Source organism: Salvelinus sp. IW2-2015, linkage group LG16, assembly GCF_002910315.2.
Source record: "Salvelinus sp. IW2-2015 linkage group LG16, ASM291031v2, whole genome shotgun sequence".
NCBI lineage: Eukaryota > Metazoa > Chordata > Actinopteri > Salmoniformes > Salmonidae > Salvelinus > Salvelinus sp. IW2-2015.
The window spans coordinates 16,670,777-16,690,505 of record NC_036856.1 but is presented as its reverse complement, the minus strand read 5'-3'; the positions used below and the strand labels follow the sequence as shown (position 1 = coordinate 16,690,505).

Here is a 19,729-nt window from a genome sequence, read left to right as displayed (position 1 = left end):
GGATAAAAATACATGGATTAGAGCTAAGCACAGGCAAAATCCTAGAGGAAAACATGTTTCACTCTGCTTTCCAACAGACACTGGGAGACAAATTCACATTTCAACAGGACAATAACCTAAAACACAAGGCCAACTATACACTGGAGTTGCTTACCAAGATGAATGTTCCTGAGTGGCCTATTTACAGTTTTGACTTAAATCGGCTTGAAAATCTATGACAAGACTTGAAAATGACTGTCAACCAACTTGACAAATCTTGAATAATTTTTTTAAGTATAATGTGCAAATATTGTACAATCCAGGTGTGCAAAGCTCTTAGAGACTTACCCAGAAAGACTCACAGATGTAATCACTGCCAAAGGAGATTCTAACATGTATTGAGTACTTAACTAATCAAGATATATTAGTGTTTTATTTTTAGTAATTTTTGTACAAATATTTACATTTTTCTAGTGATTTTAATTCGACTTTGTAACACAATTAAATGTGGAAATGAATACTTTCTGAAGGCACTGTATACCTCCTTACACAGGCTCAAACATGAACGAACACACACACTGGGACACACATTGTGAAAGGGCTGTTATTAACCCCATGATTGCCCCTGTGGTCCTTCAGGCCTACGTTCTCTCCAGCTGGACTGGCGCTGTCTGTCTGGAAATCTGTTAGTGTCTAGCTGTTAATATGAAGTCACAACTGTCTGCTGAGATCTCTCTCTCTCTCTCTCCCTCTCTCTCTCTCTCTCTCTCTCTCTCTCTCTCTCTCTCTCTCTCTCTCTTTGGAGCTGTGTTGTTGTGTGTGTCAACAGATGTCAATATTGTTAATTCTGAACTCGGTGTGTGTAATGAATTCTGTTTATAGTGTTATCTCACGGTGGACAGTGTTAGCAGCGGTTTTGTAAAATGTGTGTTTATACACTGCTATCTCTGGTCTGTCTGCACTCCAACATAGTAGGGTATGAGTTTGTCTGGAGAGGTTATGGCCGGGAATATTACAGCAAGCAGTGGAAAACTCCAGTGTGTGTGTGAGAGTGTATGTGCCAGCAGTGGCACTGCGACCTCTACAGATACACTGGCCTCGCTCTCTCTCTCTTGACCTTTCCTCCATTAAGCACATACTGTATTAGGTGCAGAGAGAGATGGAAGCAGGTTAGATTTACTTGATTATGTTGAAGTTGTACTATAGATACCCTCTCAAGGTCATAGGCTATTATTGTGAGGCCACAACTCTGTAGAAGTGATAGTGTGATAGCATGGGTGAGAAAGACAGGGTGAATGTGACTGGATGAGTCTGTGACCGAGTTGGGTAGGTGTGTGTAAGGACAGGCAAACGGTGTGCAGACAGTGGCAGCAGTGTCAGTAAGGAGGGTTGAGGTGTTCCAGCTGCAGTACTGTACTGTACACTCTGGCCTGTTTGTTTGTTGCTCTTTTTACTCTCTGTGGTTTGTACTTACAGCCTTTCCACCTTATAGCTTTCCAAACTGTCTGCCAGACCTGATTTACACAGGACACTGTGTGTGTGCTTGTGTTCTGATCCTACACACAGTATATCAGCTATGTTGCTGTATCATGTCGACACATTACTTTAAAGTGTTATGTAGACACTCTCATCATGTTTTTTTTAATACTGCAGTGGGCTAAATCAGGGTCAAAGTGTTTCTTGGTAGTCTTAAACAAATCTACTTTCAAACAAACGTATACACCTCACACACATGGTTATGAGCTTTTAAAAAAGAAGACGCCTGTATCATGTCAGATATAGAGTTTAAATGTATTCAATTTCAAGTTTGCATCACAATATTACACTTTATATTACACAAGCCTGAAATATAACAAAACTGTTTGACATAGAAACACCACATTTTCTGCAGTTTTTTTTTTAAATAATGAAAAATATGAATAACGCTCCACCTACGAGGCCACTTTAGGGTGATCTGGTCATTTGACTGCAGGAAAGGGCTACAGTGAGTTGGTACTTCATTACCTTGTTTGTGCATTACATTGTGTTAATATAGTGTCCCATAATATGTTGTGTCTCAGGGCAGCGACAGACCACAGTGTGGACAACAGCACAGCCATGCTGAGGGAGTGGCTGAAGCAGGCTCAGGACCAGTACCACTATGTGGAGTGGAGACCCATGGAGGAGCCCAAGTAAGTCTACTTTACCCCCTCCCAGCCAACCTCCCCTCCCCAGACTCAGGGCATCTCACCACCATCTAGTCTGGTTCACATTCTTTCATTTTATACATCTGTGGAGTTCACTGCTCATCAGTGCATGGTGAATATGAGACACTGAAAGTAAAGCTCTTTGTCCTGTCCTCAGGTCCTATACTGATGAGTGGGGGCCCAAGCACTGGCCTCCGTCCCGCTTCAACCATGTGATGAAACTGAGGCAGGCTGCTCTTAAGGCAGCACGGGAACGCTGGGCAGATTACATACTGGTGAGACTGAGTTCATAATATACCTATGAGATTGCAATGTGTTACATTTCAGTGTAACATTAGTTAGCTGCATTATTGTATGTGAATGATGATTCCTGCTTTCTGTCTCTGGTTTCATGAGACTGCATACCTGAAATACTAGATGTTTGTTAGATTACATTCTGTGTATTTATGCGGTATCCTGCTCTGTCTCTCTCCGTATCTAGTTTGCAGACGGTGATAACCTGCTGACCAACCCAAAGATTCTCAACCTGCTCATGGCTGAGAACCTGACTCTGGTAGCTCCCATGCTAGAGTCACGCTCTCTCTACTCTAACTTCTGGTGTGGCATCACCCCACAGGTAAACAGCCTAATAGAGACCACATCATGTGTCTCTTTATCACCTCGTCACCTTGGCAAGTAATTCTAATTACCATTTGGGACCTCATAGCCCTTCACATTTTAAATTCTCTCTCTGTCTCCTTCTATCTTCATCTTTCTCCCTCTCCATTTCTCTCCATCTCTCCCCCAGGGTTACTACAAACGTACCCCTGACTACCAGCCAATCAGGGAGTGGAAGCGTCTGGGTTGCTTCGCTGTACCCATGGTGCACTCTACCTTCCTGCTGGACCTGAGGCGTGGCGCGAGCAGGGAGCTGGCCTTCTACCCCCCTCACCCTGACTACAGCTGGGCCTTCGATGACATCATGGTGTTCTCCTTCTCTGCCCGGCAGGCAGGTCAGAGTTCAACACACACCCCCAACCCCAATCGCCCCCCATCCCTTCAACCCCGCCATGTGTGGTCACCATGAGCCTGTTCAGAAACAAAATCCTAGTCCATGTTATTGGATGTGTTGTAAAACATAGCCCTCACACTATAGCTACCCCACCCACGCACCAACTGTGTAAGCTTAGAGTCATATAGCCTGGTTCAGAATCAACCTCTAGTACTATGTCTTGTGCTGAAGGCATGTTTTACAAAATAACCAATCAGGTGTTTAAATGAGGAAAACAAGGCAGGCTGGGTAATTGACACCAGATGTGTGACTTAATTACTTGACTGAATGTGTGTAATTATACAATAATTTCGCTACACCCACAAACACGTGTATGTGACCAATAACATTTGATTTGATTTAATTGTTCTGGCTAATGATTGGTAGAGTACAAGCAGAACTATTACACACATAACAGGAATGCACAAACACGTACTAAAAACACAGTAATGTCACACACTCACATCTCACTGTCTCTCTCTCTCATACGCACGCACACAACTCTCACACACACACTCACATCTCACTGTCTCTCTCTCTCATACGCACGCACACAACTCTCACACACACACTCACATCTCACTGTCTCTCTCTCATACGCACGCACACAACTCTACACCACACACTCACATCTCACTGTCTCTCTCTCCCATAAGCACGCACACAACTCTCACACAACACTCACATCTCACTGTCTCTCTCTCCCATACGCACGACACAACTCTCACACACACTCACATCTCCCTGTCTCTCTCTCCCATACGCACGCACACAACTCTCACACACACTCACATCTGACTGTCTCTCTCTCCCATACGCACGCCACAACTCTCACACACACTCACATCTGACTGTCTCTCTCTCCCATACGCACGCACACAACACTCTCACACACACTCACATCTGACTGTCTCTCTCTCTCATACGCACGCACACAACTCTCACACACACTCACATCTGACTGTCTCTCTCTCCCATACGCACGCACACAACTCTCACACACACTCACATCTGACTGTCTCTCTCTCTCATACGCAAACCGCACACAACTCTCACATACAACACTCACATCTCACTGTCTCTCTCTCCCATACGCACACACACATTGACACACACACGGCCATGTTCTTTAAGTGTTTCTTCCATTGGTTAGGGCATTAAACAATTCAATACAACCATTGACGTACTCTAAGCATAGATAATAACCGAGACAATACTAACTGTATCCATCTGAAATGCTACAGGCATATGATGATGACTAGTGACCACAGAATAATACTGATCATGAGTGATTGAACCTGTCAGACATCGAGTTCTTAGGCCCTAATACCCACAAATGGTACATGTTATTGAATGAATATGTAGACACGGTATGTATAGACATGGTATGTATGTACACTAAAGTGGCTAAGTTACTTATACACAAAACCATAGGTGTCCAATAGGCCTGCGGAAGCCAAAGTAAACCGAATTGAACTCGCCAAAACCATACAACTACTCCTGTCTACACAAAAACAAATACAATCCTTCAAAACACTACAACAGAGAGCGTGATTCGGCCACAGAGTATCACCAGCCTCTCCCAAAAAATTGCTCTGGATTGCTTCAAATCACAAGGCCAGGACATTATTGTATATATTCCGTCAGTTGTATATCCTTGTGCTTACTGTATCTTCCTTTTAAATACTGTGGTTATATGAGACATTGTGTATGCTTAGCTGTGCGAGTCTGTGGGCTGTTTCCCAGCATGCACTTTGCCGATACAATCATGGTAGTGTATAGCAGTGTCTGTTTCCAGATGTCCAGGTGTTTGTGTGTATCAGTGTGTTGTTGATGAACTCTGTGTGACTGTGTTTGTTTCCAGATGTGCAGATGTACGTGTGTAACAGAGAGCACTATGGCTTCCTGCCGGTTCCTCTGAAGGCCTCGCAGAATGTTGACGACGAGAAGGAGAGCTTCACACACACCATCGCTGAGGCCATGAGTAAGCACACACACCTATGACAAACACACACACACACCTCTCTAAATAACACAGTCCCCTACAGATGGTCCACTAACACTGACCCAAGCCTTAACCCTGAACTTAACCCTAACCCTTAAGCCAAAACCTATCCTTAACCCTGACGCTTATCACCGGAATTGCAGTTAATAGTTTAAGTATCTATAGCCCATCACTACTTCTTTCTCTCTCAGGCCTGCTGCAGTGCTTTACTAACTCCAAAGATTATCTATTATATTGACAAGATAGTCGAGTGACCACTCTAACAATGGAAATACATGTCCTCAAAGATGGCGGGAAGAGGCGAGACCATTCTAGTCTATTAGAGAGCAGATACACTTGTAAACAGCCACAACTCCAATATGAAGTTGTTTTATCAAGTTGACGAAATGCCACTTGCGTCCATTTATATCAGTGCATTCGTTATAACGACACAGGGCGAGACCCAGATACAGACACAGGAGGCAGATGGTTTGAGTCTCTGATATTTATTGAGCAACAAGGGGCAGGCAGGAGGCAGGTCGAGGACAGACAAGAGTTCATAACCAGGTCAGAGTGCAAACGGTAAAGGGTGGCAGGCAGGCTTGAGGTCAGAGGCAGACAGAATGGTCAGGCAGGCAAGCTCAGTGTCAGGGCAGGCAAGAGGTCAAAACCGGGAGGACTAGAAAAAACAGACTAGGAAAAACAGGAACTCGGAAAACACGCTGGTTGACTTGACAAAACAAGACAAGACGAACTGGCAACAGACAAACAGAGAACACAGGTATAAATACACTGAGGGTAATAGGGAAGATGGATGACACCTGGAGGGGGGTGGAGACAATCACAAGGACAGGTGAAACAGATCAGGGTGTGACAGTACCCCCCCCCCCCCCCCCCCCCCCCCCAGGGGCACCACCTGGCCGTCCTACCTGGTTGACCAGGGTGCTGGCGATGAGAGCCGGGTCCAGGATGTCCTTAGCGGGGACCCAGCACCTCTCCTCCGGGCCATAACCCTCCCAGTGAACCAGGCACTGGAAACCCCTGCCCCGTGGTCGAACACTCAGGAGGCTTCTTACCGTGTACGCCAGATGGCCTGGAAACAGAAGATAAAGGGCTGTGAGACAAGGGCTTAATCCTGAACATATGAAAAGTAGGGTGTATACGGAGGGTACAGGGTAACAGAAGACAAACAGCAGTGGGACTAAGGACTCTAAAGATGGGGAAGGGACCAATGAAATGGGGGGACAGTTTGTGGGACTCCACCCGGAGGGGCAAGTCCCATGTTGATAGCCATACCCTTTGCCCAAGACGATAACGGGGAGCCGGCGTCCAGCAGTGGTCCGCTTGTCGACGATACCTGGAGTTGGCCTTGAGAAGAGCCGCCCAGGCTCTTTTCCAGCGGACAAACACCTGGGCCAAGGGTATGTTGACTTCCTGTTCTTGCTCCGGGAAGAGCGGGGGCTGATTCCCCTTTCGAGTGCTCCATGGGGTGAGTCCACTGGCCAAGCAGGGAAGAGTGTTCCCGGGCATACTCCACCCAGATCAGTTGTTGGCTCCAGGTAGTGGGGTTGGTTGAGACGAGGCACCGTAGGGTCGTTTCCAGGTCATGGTTCGCTCGCTCCGACTGGCCGTTGGACTGGGGATGAAATCTGGAGGACAGGCTGGCCGACAAACCAATAAGGGTGCAGAACCCCTTCCAGAACCGGGAAGAGAACTGAGGATCCCGGTCGGAGACCATGTCCACTGGGAGTCCATGGATCCGGAAGATGTGCTGCACCATGAGCTGAGGGTAGTTTGGGGAGAGGAATGAAATGGGTGGCTTTGGAAAACCGATCCACTACTGTCAGGATGATGGTGTTGCCATCAGACGGAGGAAGCCCAGTGACAAAATCCAGAGAAATATGGAACGAGGGGCGATGAGGAACGGGCAGTGGTTGAAGGAGGACCAGCGGAGCTTTCTGCGGAGTCTTATTCTGGGCACATACTGTGCATGCAGTGACAAAGGCAGAGGCATCAGGAACCATAGTGGGCCACCAGAAGCGTTGTCAGAGGAAGGCCAGTGTTTGACAGGAGCCATGAGGACAGGTAAGCCTGGAGGAATGAGCCCATTCCAGGACCTGGTACCGGGCCGAATCAGTGACAAACATCCGGTTAGCCAGGCCCCCTCCAGGGTCCGATGGTGTGGCAGCGGAACTGTACAGGCGAGAGAGAGCATCTGGCTTCTCATTCTTAGACCCTGGGCGGTATGAGATGGTGAAGTTGAACCTGGTGAATAACAGAGCCCAACGGGCCTGCCTAGAGTTAAGGCGCTTGGCTGTGCGGAGATATTCCAAATTCTTATGATCGGTCCAAACCAAAATGGATGTTCCGCACCTTCCAGCCAGTGCCTCCACTCCTCCAGCGCCATCTTGACCGCCAGAAGTTCGTAGTTACCTACGTCGTAGTTTCTCTCAGCGGAGTTGAGACGATGGGACAGGAAAGCACAGGGATGGAGCTTTTGGTCCTGGGCAGATTGCTGGGACAGGATGGCCGCCACTCCAACATCAGAAGCATCGACCTCAACCACAAACTGACGGGACAGGTCCGGATGGACGAGGATGGGGCAGTAGTGAACCAATGCTTAAGATCCACAAAAGCCCTGTCAACCGCTGGGGACCATGTGAACGGTACCTTGGGAGAAGTGAGTGTAGAGAGGGGAGCCGCCAGTGTGCTGTAGCCCCGGATGAAGCGGCGGTAGAAATTAGTAAACCCCAGGAAACGTTGCAGTTGCACTCTGGACGTGGGTTGGGGCCAATGCACCACCACTCTCACTTTTTCAGGATCCATCTGGACATTTCCTTTAGCGATGACGTATCCCAGAAAGGAGATAGTAGAGGGGTGAAACTCGCACTTCTCAGCTTTCACAAACAACTGGTTCTCCAGGAGGTGCTGGAGGACATGTCGGACGTGTTCTTGGGCAGACCGGGAGAAAACAAGGATGTCGACGAGGTAGACAAACACAAAACGATTCAGCATGTCACGGATCCCATTGTTGACCAGGGCCTGGAAAACAGCGGGAGCGTTGGTGAGCCCAAATGGCATGACCAGATACTCATAGTGTCCACTGGCCGTGTTGAAAAGCATCTTTAACTCGTCCCCCTCACGTATACGAACGAGATGGTAGATATTCCGAAGGTCCAACTTGGAAAGATGGTAGCCCCCTGGAGAGGTTCGAAAGCAGAGGAGAGGAGAGGCAGGGGGTAACGATTCTTAATTGTGATGTCATTGAGGCCCCGGTAGTCGTTGCATGGACGCAGGGTTTTGTCCTTTTCCACAAAGAAAAATCCTGCGCTGGCAGGTGATGCAGAAGGACGAATGCTCCCAGCAGCCAGAGAGTCCTCAATGTACTCTTCCATGGCCTTGGTCTCAGGGCCGGATTGGGAATATAGCCGACCTCGAGGCGGTGTGGTGTCCGGGAGGAGGTCAATGGCACAATCATAGGGACGATGTGGAGAGGTAGCACGAAACTTGTTGAATACCTCCAGGAGATCATGGTACTCTGTGGGAACAGTAGAGAAATCCGAGGCTTTACTTAAACCCCGAGGTGGACGTCTCGGGGGCGGTTGCTCCGCTTTAAGACAGTGGGAGTGACAGAACGGGCTCCAACCCAGGATTGAACCCGTGGTTCAGTCAATAACGGGATTGTGCTTTTGGAGCCAAGAAAGTCCCAACACAACAGGGACGTGAGGGGATTCAATGAGGAGAAGCTCCTCATGTTTTTTGATGGTAGCCTCCTGCAGGGAGACAACGTGATGGAGCTGGTCTGCATCTGCTGGGTCAGTCAGGGCCAGTTTGTACTATAACAACGCAAGGCGAGACCCAGATGCAGACACAGGAGGCAGGTGGTTCGAGTCTCTGATATTTATTGAGCAACAAGGGGCAGGTCGAGCACATGCAAAAGGTCATAACCAGGTCCGAGTCCAAACGGTACAGGGCGGCAGGCAGGCTTGTGGTCAGGGGCAGGCAGAATGGTTAAGCAGGCGGGCTCAGTGTCAGGACAGGCAAGAGGTCAAAACCGGGTGGACTAGGAAAAACAGGAACTCGGAAAACACGCTGGTAAGCTTGACAAGACAAACTGGCAACAGACAAACAGAACATTCATAACCTAACCATCATAAAACATCTATTCTATCAAATAAGCCTCAAGTAGGAAATTAGCAATTGCATTTTTTGTTGACCAAATTTGACACTGACCACAATTCCTCACTTCGTGGTCTTATTGTCATGGGCAGACTAAACCCTCTCGCTTCGCCTCTTCCTCTCTGCTAACTCTAGTTCTCTTTCCTTCCTCCCTCAGCATTTCTCTCTGCTCATGAGAATGGTAAATAAACCAGTTTGACCCTAGAGGAAATACTCTCTCTGATCCCACTCTGCTGTATTAACTCTAACTTCTCTGTTTCTACAGTTGATCACAACATAGCACCCTCAGAGTACCTGTACAATCCCGAGATGCCGCAGGACAAGATGGGCTTTGATGAGGTACAGTAAGACACTGGCCCTGACTGTTTAGAGCAGGGGTGGGCAATATACAGACCCGGCCCGCGAGACCATTCAATCTGGCCCGGGGAGGTTTAAGTATATATAGACACACATTTGTGGGGGAATTATTTGGGGTTTAATAATAAACAGAACAATACAAGAAACAAGAGTAGCATATGGACATGAAACACAGTGAATACTGCCTGGGGAATGAACCTAAGGGAGTGCCAGATAAAGGGGAGGTAATGAGTGAGGTAATGCAGTCCAGGTATGGCTCATGATGAAGCGCAGGTGTGTGCAATGATGGTTGCCAGAACCGGTGGTTAGTAAACCGGCAATACCGAAGGGGGAGGGGAGGAGCGGGACTAGACGTGACAGTAACCCTCCCAGAGGGACAGCCCTGAGGACGAGGAGCGGGCTGGTCCAGGCTGTGAAGATGGAAATCACGGCTAATGTTGGGATCAAGAATGTCCTCCAGCGGAACCCAACACCGCTCCTCTGTGCCGTACCCCTCCCAGCCCACCAGGTACTGGAGTCGACCCCCACGACGTCGGGAGTCTAGTAGGGATCTGACAGCATAGGCGGGACCTCTTTACGTCCAAGGGGGGCGGAGGGGTGTCGTGGGGGACAGCATCAGCCAGGGGACCAGGATCCACCGGCCTGAGAAGGGAGGCATGAAAAGAAGTTGAGATACGGTAGTCACTGGGAAGCTGTAACCTATACGTTACCTCGTTGACCCTCCGGAGAACTTTGAACGGCCCTACAAACCAGGGGCTCAGCTTCTTGCCGGGCCGGCTGATAACCCAGGACACACTGGAAGGGAGTAAGCCCGGTGGAGGAGTGATGATAATGAATAATAATGAATAATGAATAATGATAATGAATAATGAATTCCGGGCGTATTCCGGCCGGGGAAGGAGTCGGGCCCACTCCCCGGCCAGTCCTGGCAGAGACTCCTCAGGAACCTCCCCAGCTCCTGGTTCATCCTCTCCACCTGCCCGTTGGACTGAGGTCGGTACCCAGAAGTGAGGCTGACTGAACCCCAGTTACTCCATAAAAACCCTCCATAACATTGACAGGAATTGTGGTCCACGGTCAGAGACGATGTCCTCTGGAAGGCCATAATGCCGGAAGACCTGCTGGAACAGTGCCTCAGCGACCTGGAGAGCTGTAGGGAGAACAAAGCGTGGAATAAACTGGCATGATTTTGAAAATCTATCTACAACCACCAGAATGGTGGTGAAACCGTCAGAGGGGAGATTGGTAACAAAGTCAATGGACAGATGAGACTAGGGAAGGAGTTCCCCTGCTGGAGCATGCCGGGGACTTAGTTTGGGCACACACAGAACATGAGTTGACGTAACGAACAACATCCTGCGCCAAGGTGGGCCACCAATACTTCTCGGAGAGAGATTGAATAGTACGGGTGATCCCAGGATGTCCAGCGACGACAGCTGTGTGTGCCCAGGTCAACAGCCACTCCCTTATCCCCTGTGGGAATGTAGATGCGCTCAGGAGGATAGGTAGTGGCTGTGGGTTCCCTCTCCAGAGCCTGGCAAATGTCCAGATCTACGTCCCAGACCACAGGGGATAGAGAGAGATGGCAGGTCCTCCGCATTCGGGTGCCCAGTCCGTGATTTTCATTCTCGACCATGAGATGGTGGGGTTATGGCATTGGACCCATGGGAGGCCGAGGATGATCTTGTGAACTGGAGCACTAATTGTTAGAAAGGAATATTTTCCTGATGAGTGGACTCCCCAGTGAGGGTGAGTGGTGTGGTGATGTGTGTAATGGTTCCGGATCATACTGATCAATCATCCAGGGCTTGAACAGGAAACGGATAGGAGAGTGGGTATGAGGTGATGTTGAGAGAGGAGGCAAGGGTCTGGTCAATAAAGTTCCCCACAGCACTGGAATCCACTAGCACTGTAGATTGACACAAGGGTCTGGCAGAAAATGATGCAGATGGGAATACACACAGCTGCCCCAGGGGGTAGAAGATCACATGACCGTCTCTCTACTCTCGTGGATCCCGAGTTAGGACATATCGGACACTGCTGAAGCTGGTGCCCTCCTTGACCACAATAGGGATAGAGCCCCAGCTGTTTCCGTCTACGTCGTTCAGCCACAGGGAGGAGTGTGACCCCTACCTCCATGGGTTCAGAATCTGATACAGAGTGGTCACTGAGGGAGGGAAAGAACTGACGAGGGTACCGATGCTCCCAATGTAGGTTGTCCAGACAGATGGCCATCGCAATGAGTACGTCCAAGGAGAGGTTATCTTCTTGACATGCCAGTTCCGTCTGGACCTCCTCGCGCAGTCCTCCTCTGAATAGCGTACAGAGCACTGGCTCATTCCATTCGCTGGCTGCTGCTACAGTCCGGAAGGTGAGCGTGTACTCTGCAGCGGTCTGGTCATCCTGACATAGTTGGAATAGGCGCTCACCCCTCTCTCTGCCCTCTGGTGGATGATCGAAGATACCTCTGAACAGAGCCATGAACCCTTTATACGAATCCAGCTCCTCCTCTCCTCGACAGCCGTAGCCCACTCCAACGCCTGCCCAGTCAGCAGAGAAATAACCGTGGCATCCTTGGACCTTTCAGTGGTTGGGGTTCCCATCTGTGGCGCAAAATAGAGGGAGCACTGGAATAGGGAGCCACGGCATTTAGATGGGGTTCCGTTATATCTATCTGGGAAGGACAGAAGGGCATCGCTGACCTTAGGCGTACTGTTACATGGACTGGTGTGCTGGGTCGACTGGTGGCAGAGTATCCTCCACTAATTGAAGGCAACGCCTCTCTGGTATGTTTGAGACATTGAAGACTGAAGCACATCTTCCATAGCCTTCCCCAGTTGCACCAGCTGGTCGTGGTGTTGACGAAGTAGGTTTCCCTGTTCATCAACCATCTGGGAGATGTCCTGATTTCCTGCTGCTTCCATTTGTTGAGGCAGTATTCTGTATCGTAGACGCTGGGAGTCGGAAAGCAAGTGCAGGTGGTGAGTTTAATAATAAACAGAACATGGCACAATACAAGAAACAAGAGTAGCTTACAGACATGAAACACATAGTCAATACTGCCTGGGGAATGAACCTAAGGGAGTGCCAGATAAAGGGGAGGTAATGAGTGAGGTAATGGATTCCATGTGTTCCTCATGATGAAGCGCAGGTATGCGTAATGATTGATGCCAGGTGTGCGTAATGATGGTTGCCAGGACCGGTGGTTAGTAAACCAGTGATGTTGAGCGCCGGAGGGGAGGAGTGGGTGTAGACGTGACACCAGGCCACTCTTGAACGTCTGAAACCAGATAGAAAGTATGTAGAAATGATAATGGAACTACAAGTTTTCAAATGACTGCCCTTTTTTCTGGGCCACAAATTGCTTTTGCAAAACAAATCGGTCCGAAAAAATTCTCTGCATCCCTTCACTTAATTCTGAGATCCCAATGTGGCCCTCGAGCCTAATTTATTGCCCACCCCTGGTTTAGAGGAACTATTTATATTGATGTGACATTTATTTCTCACCCTCCCTTTCCTGCTCTTACTTCCTGTTCCTTCATCCATTACCCCCCTGTCTCTCCCCTTTTTCCCAACTCTACTTTCCTACTCTGATTGCTCCCCCTCTTCCTCCTGATTGCTCACTCCCTCTCTCCCCCTTCCTTCCCTCCATTCGTTTCAGATATTCCTGATCAATCTGAAACGTCGTCTGGACAGGAGACAGCGGATGTTGAGCACAATGGCCTCTCTGGGTCTGCAGGCCACCATCACTGACGCAGTGGACGGCAAGTAGGTCTCTCTCACACACACACACACACACACACACACACACACACACACACACACACACACACACACACACACACGCACACGCACACGCACGCACACACACAAGATTGCATAGCTGCATGGAACACTATGGTTTAAATTAGTTCTCTGTTCATCGATCACAATCCCTCTCTTTCTCTCTCACTCTCCTTCTCTCTCTCTCAGGGCTCTGAACTCTTCTCAGCTGCAGGCGTTGGGTATAGAGATGATTCCAGGTTATAAGGACCCGTACTCTGGCCGTGTTTTAACCAGAGGAGAGATAGGCTGCTTCCTCAGCCACCACTCCACCTGGGTACAGGTACGCTGAACTAACCATACTATCCTTACGATAGATGGATGGATGCAGATCCCCTATCCTCTCAGTGGTTGTGTCCTCTTGCGGATTTGTGACCTCAGACCTATTCTCTGTGCTGATGTCAGATGGCGGAGCGTGGTCTTTCCAAGGTGCTGGTGCTGGAGGATGACGTGCGCTTTGAGCCCAGGTTTAAGAGGCGAATGATGACCATCATAGAGGAAGTAGAGAAGGCCCAGCTGGACTGGGATCTCATGTAAGAAATAAGTCTACAAGTAGCATTGTTATGATGTGTAATTCTTAATGTTGGGCTTATGTATAATTCATTCCATCTATCGTTCTCTCTCTCTCTCTCCTGCAGCTATGTTGGGCGCAAGCGTATGCAGGTGCGCCAGCCGGAGCGTTCGGTGGAAGGGGTTAATAACCTGGTGGAGGCTGACTACTCTTATTGGACGCTGGGCTATGCCCTGTCAGCGCAGGGTGCCAGGAAGCTGCTGGCTGCTCAGGCCTTCAGCAAGATGCTACCTGTCGATGAGTTCTTCCCTGTCATGTTCAACAAACACCCCAAGTAAGTGACTGGCTGACTGCACTGACACAGATGGGGACAGATAGGGGGTCAGACAGGGGGACGGACAGACAGGGAACGGACAGGAGAACCGACGGGGACAGACAGAGGGACAGGGAAGTGCATAGAAAGACTGCTAGAGACAGAAAGACAAACAGACTCGTATTGAGATACCATCTGCATGAAGGACAGACTTATTTTAGCATCTACATTTATAACAGCATTTACATTGTATGCAGAGGAGTGCAGAAACAAACACGGAGAGGATGCAGACAGAGTTACAGTCAAAGTCAGACAGACAAACACAGAGACTAGAAACAGACTAGACGACCAATCAGAACAAAAATGAAGTGTGACGCACAGTAATGCATACATAGGCAAAAATACATGTGTCTATATAGCCTCCATATAGACTCTATGGTATGGTGAGTACTGTTTTAGAGGTACACCAGCATGTCCCCGTCTTCCTCTTCTTTCTCCCTCACTCATTCTCTTCAACACCTTTCCCCACGCCATCTCTCTCTTGCCTCCTCATTTTCTCTTCCTCTCTCTCGCTCTCTATTCATCTCTGTCTCCCCCTCTCTCTCTTGTATGGAGTGGGTCCCTTTCCCACAGGCCATGGAAAGTTCCCAGGGATCAATGGGTAAGGTGTCCCTCGTAGGACACACAATGGTTCCCTATCTGTCTGCTTCCTCCTGGGGAAATCCTGCTCTACCCCTCTCTCCCCCTCTTAGCCCCATCTCTGTCTCTGACACCCTGCCCTCTGCCTCTCCTTGCTCCCCTGACCCTTTTTTCCCTCACTCTTCCTACTCCTCTTTGCATTTTCCCCTCTGTCCTCCCCTCTGTCCTCCCCTCTCTTCCCGTCTCTCCTTCCTCTCCCTCTCTCTTTCCTCACTCTGGCTCTCGGAGGAATGTGGGTCCGGAATGGTTATTCCTGCTACTGGTGAGAGGGACAGGATTCCCATTGATCCAGAGCTGAGCATGGGGGTGGGGAGAGATGGACAGGGAGAGACTGTGTGTGTGTGTGTGTGTGTGTGTGTGTGTGTGTGTGTGTGTGTGTGTGTGTGTGTGTGTGTGTGTGTGTGTGTGGCTGTGTGTGTGTGTGTGTGTGTGTGTGTGTGTGGTGGTGTGTGTGTGTGTGTGTGTGTGTGTGTGTGTGTGTGTGTGTGTCTGTGTGTGAAATAAAATTCAATTAATTAAAATCTACTTTTATTTGTCACATGCTTCGTAAACAGGGCCCATCCCAACGATGTAGAGAGAAAAATATATATAAAAAATTATAACACAACGAATAAATACACAATGAGTAATGAATGATAACTTGGCTATATACACAAGGTACCAGTACCGAGTCGATGTGCAGTGGTATGAGGTAGCTATGTACTGTACATATAGGTAGGGGTAAAGTGATTAGGCAACAGGATAGATAATAAACAGTAGCAGCAGCGTATGTGATGAATCAAAAGGGTCATCACATATGTCAATGCAGATAGTCCGGGTAGCAATTTGGTTAACTTATGTCTTGGGGGTAGAAGCTGTTCAGGGTGCTGTTGGTTCCAGACTTGGTGCATCGGTACCGCTTGCCGTGAGGTAGCAGAGAGAACAGTCTGTGTCTTGGGTGGCTGGAGTCTTTGACAATTGCTAGGGCCTTCCTCTGACATCGCCTGATATAGAGGTCCTGAATGGCAGGGAGTTAGGCCCCAGTGATGTACTGGACCGTATGCACTACCCTCTGTAGCGCCTTGCGGTCGGATGCCAAGCAGTTGCCATACCAAGTGGTGATGCAGCCAGTCAAGATGCTCTTAATGGTGCAGCTAATTAATCTCTCAGCACTACTGACCTCTCTATAGGGTGTGTGTGTGTGTGTATCCGTCTGTGTGTCTGTGTATCCGTGTGCGTGTGTGCGTGTCTGAGTGTGAGTATGAATTACTATGTAAATACAGACCACAGCGTGTGTTTGTGTGTGTGTGAGAGAGTTTGTGTGTGTGTGAGAGAGAGCACAGGAGAGGGAAAGAGAAGGAGTGCTATGTAAACACACAGTCAGCAATGTGTGTAGTTGGTAAACGTAGGTTGTGTAATATGTGTGGGAAATTTCAATATGTGAGTATCTGAGAGCGAGAAAGAGAGAGCTAAGTCTGGAGAGAGTGAATGAGCGTGAAAGTGGGTTAGGGATGCCCTGCAGTTTCTCCTCTCCCCTGCCTGCTCTGTGCTGACGCTGGGAGAATTAAACACTCAGACTAAGTCTCTCTCAGGGTTCACCTCCCTGGGCAGAAATTCAGGCATTAGGTTACACTCTCCTTGAGTGCTGACACTCAAATGGCCACAGGGGGGGCTGACCTCCACCAGCTGACCTCTGGCTGACAGGGGGAGCTGACCTCCACTAGCTGATCTCTGGCTGACAGGGGGGGCTAACCCTCGCACCATGCGACCTCTGCTGACAGGGGGGTTAACCTCCACCAGCTGACTTCTGGCTGACAGGGGGGGCTACCTCCACCAGCTGACCTTCTGGCTGACAGGGGGGGTGACCTTCCACCAGCTGACCTCTGGCTGACAGGGGGGCTGACCTCCACCAGCTGACCTCTGGCTGACAGGGGGGGCTGACCTCACTAGCTGACCTCTGGCTGACAGGGGGGGGCTGACCTCCACTAGCTTGACCTCTGGCTGACAGGGGGGGCTAACCTCCACCAGCTGACCTCTGGCTGACAGGGGGGGCTAACCTCCACCAGCTGACCTCTGGCTGACAGGGGGGGCTAACCTCCACCAGCTGACCTCTGGCTGACAGGGGGAGCTGACCTCCACCAGCTGACCTCTGGCTGACAGGGGGGCTAACCTCCACCAGCTGACCTCTGGCTGACAGGGGGGGCTAACCTCCACCAGCTGACCTCTGGCTGACAGGGGGGGCTGACCTCCACCAGCTGACTTCTGGCTGACAGGGGGGGCTGACCTCCACCAGCTGACCTCTGGCTGACAGGGGGGGCTGACCTCCACTGCTGACCTCTGGCTGACAGGGGGGTGACCTCCACTAGCTGACCTCTGGCTGACAGAGCCTGACTGATTGAAGTGACGTGTCACTTCTCTCCCCTCTCTGCACCTCTGCCACTCTCTGACTCACTTAGATGTATTATTTTATTTATTTTATTTTTTACCTTTATTTAATCAGGTAGGCCAGTTGAGAACAAGTTCTAATTTACCAACTGCGACCTGGCCAAGATAAAGCAAAGCAGTGCGACACAAACAACAACACAGAGTTACACATGAAATAAACAAACATACAGTCAATAATATAATAGAAAAAAAGTCTATATACAGTGTGTGCAAATGAGGTAGGATAAGGGAGGTGAGGCAATAAATAGGCCATAGTGGCAAAATAATTACAATATAGCAATTAAACACTGGAGTGATAGATGTGCAGAAGATGAGTGTACAAGTAGAGCAAAATAAATAACAGTATGGGGATGAGGTAGTTGGATGGGCTATTTACAGATGGGCTATGTACAGCTGCAGCGATCGGTAAGCTGCTCTGACAGCTGATGCTTAACATTAGTGAGGGAGATATAAGTCTCCAACTTCAGTGATTTTTGCAATTCGTTCCAGTCATTGGCAGCATAGAACTGGAAGGAAAGGCGGCCAAAAAGGTGTTGGCTTTGGGAGTGACCAGTGAAATATACCTGCTGGAGAGTGTGCTGCAGGGGGGCTGGTGTTGCTATGGTGACCAGTGAGCTGAGACAAGGCGGAGCTATACCTAGCAAAGGCTTATAGATGACCTGGAGCCAGTGGGTTTGGCGACGAATATGAAGCGAGGACCAGCCAACAGGAGCATACAGGTCGCAGTGGTGGGTAGTAGATGGGGCTTTGGTGACAAAGCAGATGGCACTGTGATAGACTGCATCCAATTTGCTGAGTAGAGTGTTGGAGGCTAATTTGTAAATTACATCGCCAAAGTCGAGAATCGGTAGGATAGTCAGTTTTACGAGGGTGTGTTTGACAGCAGGAGTGAAGGAGGCTTTGTTGCGAAATAGGAAGTTGATTCTAGATTTAACTTTGGATTGGAGATGCTTAATGTGAGTCTGGAAGGAGATTTTACAGTCTAGCCAGACACCTAGGTATTTATAGTTGTCCACATATTCTAAGTCAGAACCGTCCAGAGTAGTGATGCTAGTCGGGCGGGCGGGTGCAGGCAGCGATCGGTTGAAGAGCATGCATTTCGTTTTACTAGCATTTAAGAGCAGTTGGAGGCCACGGAAGGAGTGTTGTATGGTGTTGAAGCTCGTTTGGAGGTTAGTTAACACAGTGTCCAAAGAAGGGCCAGATGTATACAGAATGGTGCCGTCTGTGTAGAGGTGGATCAAATAATGACCCGCAGGATTGATGTATACAGAGAAAAGAGTCGGCCCGAGAATTGAACTCTGTGGCCCCCCCATAGAGACTGCCAGAGGTCCGGACAACAGGCCCTCCGATTTGACACACTGAACTCTATCTGAGAAGTAGTTAGTGAACCAGGCGAGGCAGTCATTAGAGAAACCAAGACTGTTGAGTATGCCGATAAGAATACGGTGATTGACAGAGTCAAAATCCTTGGCCAGGTCGATGAAGATGGCTGCACAGTACTGTCTTTTATCGATGGCGGTTATGATATCGTTTAGGACCTTGAGTGTGGCTGAGGTGCACCCGTGACCAGCTCGGAAACCAGATTGCATAGCGGAGAAGGTACGGTGGGATTTGAAATGGTTGGTGATCTGTTTGTTCACTTGGCTTTTGAAGACTTTAGAAAGGCAGGGCAGGATGGAAATAGGTCTGTAACAGTTTGGGTCTAGAGTTTCTCCCCCTTTGAAGAGGGGGATGACCGCGGCCGCTATCCAATCTTTAGGAATCTCAGATGATAGGAAATAGAGGTTGAACAGACTAGTAATAGGGGTTAAAACAATGGCGGTGGATAATTTTAGGAAGAGAGGGTCCAGATTGTCTAGCCCAGCTGATTTGTAGGGATCCAGATTTTGCAGCTCTTTCAGACTTCTGGATTTGGGTGAAGGAGAAGCGGGGGGGGGGGGGGGGGGGGCTGCGGGGGGTTGCAGAGCTGTTGGCCAGGTTTGGGTAGCCAGGTGGAAAGCATGGCCAGCAAGTAGAGAATGCTTATTGAAATTCTCGCATTATCGTAGATTTATCGGTGGGTGACAGTGTTCCTCCTAGCCTCAGTGCAGTGGGCAGTTTGGGAGGAGGTACTCATATTCTCCATGGACTTTACAGTGTCCCAAAACTTTTTGGAATTAGTGCTGCCAGGATGAAAATTGTATGTTTGAAAAAGCTAGCCTTTGCTTTTCCTGTATGACGTGTGTATTGGTTCTGACTTCCC

General features: G+C 49.1%; 1 protein-coding gene across 1 annotated transcript in view; it reads left to right on the top strand.

The window, feature by feature from the left end:
- LOC111975711 (procollagen galactosyltransferase 2-like) overlaps positions 1-14,389 on the top strand; it is a 40,244-nt gene extending 25,855 nt beyond the window's left edge. The window contains exons 2-11 of the mRNA XM_024004247.2: positions 2,040-2,150; positions 2,323-2,440; positions 2,647-2,781; positions 2,953-3,157; positions 5,060-5,179; positions 9,624-9,697; positions 13,377-13,483; positions 13,688-13,820; positions 13,943-14,070; positions 14,176-14,389. Of these exons, the coding sequence (XP_023860015.1) occupies positions 2,040-2,150; positions 2,323-2,440; positions 2,647-2,781; positions 2,953-3,157; positions 5,060-5,179; positions 9,624-9,697; positions 13,377-13,483; positions 13,688-13,820; positions 13,943-14,070; positions 14,176-14,386 (1,342 nt within the window). The 3' untranslated portion in view covers positions 14,387-14,389. The remainder of the gene's footprint in view (positions 1-2,039; positions 2,151-2,322; positions 2,441-2,646; positions 2,782-2,952; positions 3,158-5,059; positions 5,180-9,623; positions 9,698-13,376; positions 13,484-13,687; positions 13,821-13,942; positions 14,071-14,175) is intronic.
- The last annotated feature ends 5,340 nt before the right edge of the window (positions 14,390-19,729 follow it).